Here is a 7,578-nt window from a genome sequence, read left to right on the forward strand (position 1 = left end):
GATTATAGGCGTGGGCCACCGAGCCTGGCTTACACGGTGGAATACTTTTTAACAAATCCCAGACATTATATCACTTGTAGACTTGAGTTTTGACTTCTCCCCTGCCCTCCCCTCGCCCTGCCCTGGTGTGGTGGTTAGCGTGGGACCAGCTAGAACAGATCTGGCCCTTGAAGTGTTTTCCCAGCCCAGGTATGATGATATGAAGCAACCCCTTCCTCGTCTCCACCGGCCTGGGGCCTCGAGGAGCTGAGACAGCCTCGGGTGTCTGACTTCCACTGGGAAGTATCTTCTCTCTCTGGGTCCCAGGTAGGGTTTGGAAGGAAACACTGCCTTCCTCGGTCACTAACCCAGAAGACAAACAGCCATGAGCAGGGTAATTCATGTATGTGCCTGTTCAGGACTGTGGCGTAAAATGCTGCTCATATTGTGAAATCAGATCTCTTCTACTCAGGCTCTCCCAGAATCCAGCAACATGGCCTGGACTGACCCTGGGCCCAGAGGACGGTTAGTGTAGTGGGAGTGGGGCAGGCTAAAAGCAGTTTGAGCTGTTCCATACCCCACACAGACACACGTGCTTTGCCTCGGGATGGCAGTGGAGGGCCACCAGATCTGAGGGAGCTGCTTTGCCCCCTTCACATGTAGGGCAGGTGGGGGTCTAATTATCTGGCTGTAGGAAGAAGTAGATTGACCTGCCTTTTCGAGCTAGTTCCTGTGTGTGCATACAAACGCTGGGAGATGAGGTAGATGGGCTTGAAGCTTGATAGAGGACCTGAGGCACCTCAGGTAAGGCTAGACACACCAAGGCAAAGTGCAACCAAGACTGCCCTGATAGCCCAGTCTGTCCTCGCCGTTCATATTAGGAGGAAAGTTAATGCAGGTTGTCTGGGGAAATTGTGGGATATACAGAAAGCACAGTGACACGAAACACCCGATTGATATGGGCTGCCGGGTTCAGCACAGTCCTGTACCTCTGCTTCAAAGCAGAAACTGGCCTCCTTGATAAAGGTTACCTTGGATCAAGGTGAGTACAGGTTGGAGAATGGGTGGAGAGAAGGTAGGATGAATGGACAAGGGAAAGGGTGGGAAATGTGGAAATGGAGGGTGGAGAGTAGAGGGCAGGGATGACCACAAAGTCACCCTGCCTGCAGTCAACTCCCAGAATTCAAAAAAGCTGTTGCTCTTTTCTTCTGTGAGTCTGTCCACTGCCCTCTGTCTATTATTTCTTTTACTCTTCAACAAGGCAGACACTGATCATTCTCTCTCTGTCCAGATTTATGGCCATCACAAAGAACAATTCTCAGACAGGGAGCGGGACATAGGGATGCCCAAGAAGACGGGCTCCAGTTCTACCGTGGACAGCAAGGATGAGGATCACGATTCTAAATGTCAAGGTGATGGGGACTGAGGAATAAATAAATCTGGAGTAGAAAGAGGTATAGGGATTAGGAGAATAACTTGGGCATCCCATTGCACATACGTACTCTTTTCCCGGCTACAAAAACTCTACTCTTTTTTTTTTTTTTTTTTTTTTAAAGAGACAGGGTCTCACTCTGTCATTCAGACTGAAATGCAGTGGAGTGACCATAGCTCATTGCAGCCTAGAACTCCTGGGCTCAAGTGATCCTCCTGCCTCAGCCTCTCTAGTAACTAAAACTATAGGCACATGCCACCATGCCCAGCTAATTTTAAAACCTTGTTTGTAGAGATGCTGAGGCTGGTCTTGAACCCCTGGCATCAAGCAATCCTCCCGCCTTAGCCTCCCAAAGTCCTGGGATTAGAGGTGTGAGCCACCATGCTTGGCCCCTCTAAGTATTAAGGAAACGACACCTCTCTCCACCTCCTTTGCACTTTGCCTATTCCCTGTTATTCCTCCCACAACTTTAAGAAATGAGTTTTAGAAAGGAATTCAAGTATTCATGGGGAATTGGACTTTGGTGCCTTTTGCCGGGGCCAGAGCAGCGATCAGCAGAGGGGTAATGAGAAACTCAGTGCGTAAACCGTATGGACCCTGAGGACCCAAAGCTTCCCCTCCCATCTTGGGTCTAGCACCCAAAGTAGTGACTGGTTAGCTGTTCTCTCTCTCTCTCTCTCTCTCTATATATATATATATATTTCTTTCCCCCCCCCCATCTCTTCCTAGATTGTGTTCGCCGCCTGGGACAGGTGGTGAGAAGAAAGTTAGGGGAAGACTGGATCTTTCTGGTGCTTCTAGGACTGCTGATGGCTCTGGTCAGCTGGAGCATGGACTACGTCAGTGCCAAAAGCCTTCAGGGTAGGTTTAACCTGGACCTTTGCCCACAGCTGTTTCTGGAGTTTCTACCTAGGGTAAGCAGGGTGTGTTATGGGAAGCGAATGTTGCACAGAGAGGGATCAGGTGGGACTCTGGGCCCAGAAAAGACCAGACCTAGCCCTGCTCCCCTTCTTAGCCCCTCCACTCACTGCCACCCAAGCAGTGGATGCCCCTCTAACAGGGTAACCAACTTGCCCCAGTTTCCCAGGGACTTTCCCAGTTTCAGCACTGAACATCCTGAACCCCAGGAAGCCCTTGGTTCTGGGCACACCGGGTGGTTGGTCACACCCAGTCCTCCAGCCCCGGTACTCCAGTGGGATTCGTGACACAGCCACCAACTACCAACTGGAACAGGCCACATCACCTCCCATAACTCAGGCTTCCCATGTGTCAAATGAGAGCAGCACCATCTTGGGAGGGGCACACAGAAGGAGCATGGCCTGAGAACACGCCGGGTACACTTCCTGGTACTGTGGACACAGCTGCTCAGCCACGCCCTGCCTAACCCCAGGCATGTGTCTCCGCAGCCTACAAGTGGTCCTACGCGCAGATGCGGCCCAGCCTTCCTCTGCAGTTCCTGGTCTGGGTCACCTTCCCACTCGTCCTCATCCTTTTCAGCGCCCTCTTCTGCCACCTCATCTCTCCCCAGGCTGTTGGTGAGAACTTGCCACCAGACTCAGCCTGAGCTGTGTGGACTGAGAGGGGCCCTGTCTGTCTCCTCCATCATCCAGCCCCACCCACAGTCCGGAGCTGCCTGGCCCCATCCTCCCCAACACTGCCTCTTCAGCCCTCTCCAATTCCCATTCCCATATTCTGGACATTCATCTCCCTTTTAACCTCCACCTTGACTCCACACATAATCTTTCAATGCTTTTAGGCTCTGGAATCCCTGAAATGAAGACAATACTTCGTGGGGTTGTCCTGAAGGAATACCTCACGATAAAAGCCTTTGTGGCCAAGGTTGTCGCCCTGACTGCGGGCCTGGGCAGTGGCATCCCCGTGGGGAAAGAGGTAGGCCTGGCATGACAGAAGCAAGAGCTGGGAAGGGCCCTCAGGAGCCAGGGTGGCACCAACTCTAGAGGGAGCTCTGCGAGTGGAAGAGGATCAGAGGGACAGGACCAAGGCCAGGGCCAGGGGACACTAGGAAGGGGAAATGCTTTGGAAGGTCCTCCACCTGGGGTCCAATGACAAAAACCGCACAGCCTGGGGAGCTTGGAGCAGGCTCTCAGCCTGGACACCCCTGACGTTTGCGGCTGGAAAACTCTGTGCTGTGGGGAGGCTGTTCTGTGCAGTGGAGGGGACTTGGCAGCATTGCTGGCCTCTGACCCTTCCTAGATGCCCAGCAGCATCCCCCAATTGTGACACCAGCATGTCCTCAGACATTGCCATATGGGCCCTGGGGGACAAAATCTCCCCTGGTTGAGAACACTGTCTTAGAGATCATCCAGACCAATTCCTTTGCTTGAATCTGAGAAAACCAGGACTGAGAACGAGGCTGTGCTATTTTCAAGGTTGCTCAGTAGGGTGCAGCCTCCTTCCGTTCTCTGCTGGTGTGCACCTTTGCCCCTACTGCCATATTCCACCCAGCAGCCAGAGGCATCTTTTAAAAATGGGATCAGCCTCATCTGACCCCTGGTCAAAAACTTCTTCAGGCTTTCCATGCCTCTTAAAATAAAATTGAAAGTTTTTTTTTGTTATTGTTGAGACAGTGTCTAGCTTGCTTGCCCAAGCTGTAGTGCAGTGGTGTGATCTTGGCTCACTGCAACCTCCACCTCCCAGGTTCAAGCAATTCTCCCGCCTCAGCCTCCCGAGTAGCTGGGACTACAGGCAAATGCCACCACGTCCGGCTAATTTTTGTATTTTTAGTAGAAATAGGGTTTCACCATATTGGTCAGGCTGGTCTCAAACTCCTGACCTCAGGTGACCGCCCGCCTTGGCCTTGCAAAGTGCTGGGATTACAGGTATGCGCCACCACACCCTGGCCTAATCAAAGCTTCTTACATGGCCTTCGAGACTGTGAACTCCGGCTGCTCCTCTCTCCAGGCCTCTGCCCCTGCTTCCCTGTGTTTGGCTCACAGGTTTCCTTTCTGTCCCTCAGTCACTCTGCCCTGGGCCCCTCAGGGCTCCTGTGTGCTGTTTTCCCAGCCTGGAACATTCTTCCGCCTGACATCTGCGTGGCTCCCTCCCGCCTATCGTTCAAAGCTCTACTTGAGGGAGGCTCCTCAGGTTCTTTCCTCTAAACACGTGCCCTCCCACCCTCCGCCACCCTTGCTCTCTGGAGAGGAGAAACACACTGGTTTCTCCTCTTCCTCCTCCCTGGGATGAGGCCTCGTGAGGACGGGACCTCTGTGTAACTCCTGTATTTCCAGCCCCTGGCACAGTGCCTGGAGTAAGGAACGTTAGTCCAGTGAGTGCTGCAGAGCCTCCATCTGGCCTCTGACCTCCACCCCCTTGCTCCCCCTCCCCCAGGGCCCCTTCGTCCACATTGCCAGCATCTGTGCTGCTGTCCTCAGCAAGTTCATGTCTGTGTTCTGTGGGGTATATGAGGTAAGGTTGAGACAGTGAAATGAGCAGGGGCCAGGTGGTAGAAGGAGTCTGGTTGTGTGTCCAGGGTGTTGGGAGGGCTGCCTCTGCTCTGGGCTGGCTGTGGTGCTGAAGGAGCATCGCACTAATCCACGCTCCCTTCCTCATCCCCCTGTCTGCCTACCCTAGCCACATAATGCCTCTGTTTAACCTGTGCCTGTCCTCTGAATGCCCATCCCTCTTTGACCTGTGCCCCCACATGGAGGTCTGGCCTGTGGTCTGCTCCCATGCTCTCCCTGCTAGTCCATACCACCCCCTCTGTGTCAGTTTCCCTCCACGTTTCCCTCTTGTGCTCCCCCTTCCCCTTGTAGCTCCCAATCCCTCACCCCACCTCTTACATATGCCCCACCTGCCCCACCCCTCCACCCCCTTGTCCCGCGTGCTTCTCTGTTGCAGACCGTGCCTGGGCGGCTTGACCTCCTGGTGTCGGCCTGTGCGGTGGGCGTGGGATGCTGCTTTGCAGCCCGTGTTGGAGGCAAGTTGCACTTCCTCCCTATCCCAATTGCCTAAGCAAGACTTAGAAGGGGGTTTTGGGTGGCTGCCACAAGCTTTGGAGTGGGCATCCAGGGAATGACTGTGGATCACAGCCCCTAGGATCCAGATACCTGTATTTTCTCACCAAAGGGCTGTGCATTCTTTTGAGGCTGCTTGCTGTTTGGTGCAGGATTTATTAGTACTGCTTTCTGGAGTTCTTGCTGTCTCTTTTCTGCTTATCATTTGTTGATTTACATGCCTGGCATATATTTGCCTAACTTTTATTTCATTTTCTACTTTCTATTTCATTTTGGTGCTGTGCTATGAGGTTAATTCCTTTTTGCCAAACTCACTGAGTTTCTCTTGGCCTGGGAATCATAGGGGACATGGGACCACAAGGACTCCTTGTGACTTAGGCTTCTCATTCTGCCCTATTCCCCATCCCTGCTTGTTTTCCTGTCCTCTGCCTGCCCACCTCCCTCTCTTCCACCTGTCTCTCCGTCTGTCTCTCCCCTAGTAGCAGCCATACTACTACTCTGATATCCTGACGGTGGGCTGTGCTGTGGGAGTCGGCTGTTGTTTTGGGACACCACTTGGAGGCAAGTGATTGGCCCCCTCCCCCATCAATCATCTTGCCTGGCCTGACTCCCAAAACAGTTTGAATCAATATCCATAAGTGCTGGTATTACCAGGTTATTTACAAGAATAGCTGATTTTAGTAAGCGTTTGCTATGTGCCAGGCAACGTTCTAAGCACTTACTTTTGCTCCTGGCCAAAGCCATATGAGACTGATATTCCAGAGGAGGAAGAGGAGAGAACTGAATTACAGAGAGGGAGAGTGACTTGAGCAAGTTCATTCTGTTAGTAAGGTCCAAGCTGGGAATTAAAACCAAGGCAGTCTCCGTAGCTCCCTTAATTATTTTAAAACCTATTTGTATTGTTGGATGTTTTTGCCCTATGCTGATGACATCTGTAACGGGGAACTCTATGAACTTCCTCCTTCAAGGGAAAAATCCCCATTTTGTTGTGCTTTACTAATTGCATGGGAATTCAGGTAGACCTTATTTAGATTAATGGTAAGCTTTTAGTGAGGAATAGTTAGGACAGTTTCAAAGGATAAATGTCCCTTGATAGCAATTTAAAGTTAAGTTTAGCTCTTTCTCCAAGTATAAGGCAAAGAGTGATTTCTCAGATTATTTTCCTTATCATGGATGATTAACAAATGGATGTAGTCGGAGAAAGCAGTTGTATCTGTGTATTGACTCATCAAAATCAATTATAGCTAGATTAGCAGGGCAGAATTATACAGGTCATTCACTGGATTCATTGATGATAAAAAGGACATTAAGTAGATATGTGAAGAAACAAAATTGCAGGAAGGGCATTTGCTTCTTAAAAGACCCACTGTTAGAGGTTTCTTTTCAGTTATGGAAATGTTAAGCAATCTTTTCATAGAGTCTTCCAGGGAACTAAAATGACTTGGCGCAGGAATGATAAATGGAGAAGAGTTTAAAGTTAATGCAAATGCATGATCTAACTTATGCAAACACTGTAGCAAAGCACAGACTTAGGAGCCCAAGTTAGCAAGCATACCAGCTAGCATCCTGTTTACATTTCTGTCCTCAGCTCTACTCATTAAAATTACTAATCCTTGTCAGTGGAGGATAGTGTATTTGGATTTTTGCACATGTTAAACGTTCACACTTACATTTGTACCCACTTTCACCTTTATCTACTCTTTAGCCTTTCAAATCCAGGAGGTCTAAAGAATATTTTTAGACTGGGAGACTCTTGTTGTTTTGTTTCAATCAGCCAGATGCTCTTAATGTGAAGAGAATTTGCATTTTCCTCATAACATTGGAATTTCTGAGAAGAATCAGAAAGGTTCTTCTTGGACCTGTGTCAAGTATGGGAGAGGTAAAGATCATAGAGCATTACAGGCAACAGTTCTGAAACCATTTGGTAGAAAAGGGAAGAAAAAATTCACAGATAAAGCCTTGCTGTTGACACAAGAAATTGTTAAGAACTTAAAAATTAAGGTGCTATGTTTAGGCTGTTTGTATTACATGGTAAATGACAAAGGTATTTGCAGGTGGCATTCCTGGTTTTTTGTTGTTGTTTGTTTGTTTGTTTGTTTGTTTAGAGGAGTCTTGCTCTGTCATCCAGGCTGGCGTACAGTGGCACCATCTTGGCTCACTGCAAGCTCTGCCTCCTAGGTTCAAGCAATTCTC

General features: G+C 49.9%; 1 protein-coding gene across 1 annotated transcript in view; it reads left to right on the top strand.

The window, feature by feature from the left end:
* The window catches only part of CLCN1 (chloride channel, voltage-sensitive 1), a 37,034-nt gene that overhangs the window by 2,992 nt on the left and 26,464 nt on the right, over positions 1–7,578 (top strand). Inside the window, exons 2-7 of the mRNA XM_011941375.1 lie at positions 1,271–1,391; positions 2,141–2,272; positions 2,818–2,946; positions 3,168–3,301; positions 4,760–4,837; positions 5,868–5,946. Coding sequence (XP_011796765.1) covers positions 1,271–1,391; positions 2,141–2,272; positions 2,818–2,946; positions 3,168–3,301; positions 4,760–4,837; positions 5,868–5,946 — 673 coding nt within the window. The remainder of the gene's footprint in view (positions 1–1,270; positions 1,392–2,140; positions 2,273–2,817; positions 2,947–3,167; positions 3,302–4,759; positions 4,838–5,867; positions 5,947–7,578) is intronic.

This window comes from Colobus angolensis, unplaced genomic scaffold (genome assembly GCF_000951035.1).
Source record: "Colobus angolensis palliatus isolate OR3802 unplaced genomic scaffold, Cang.pa_1.0 Scaffold2, whole genome shotgun sequence".
Lineage (NCBI taxonomy): Eukaryota > Metazoa > Chordata > Mammalia > Primates > Cercopithecidae > Colobus > Colobus angolensis.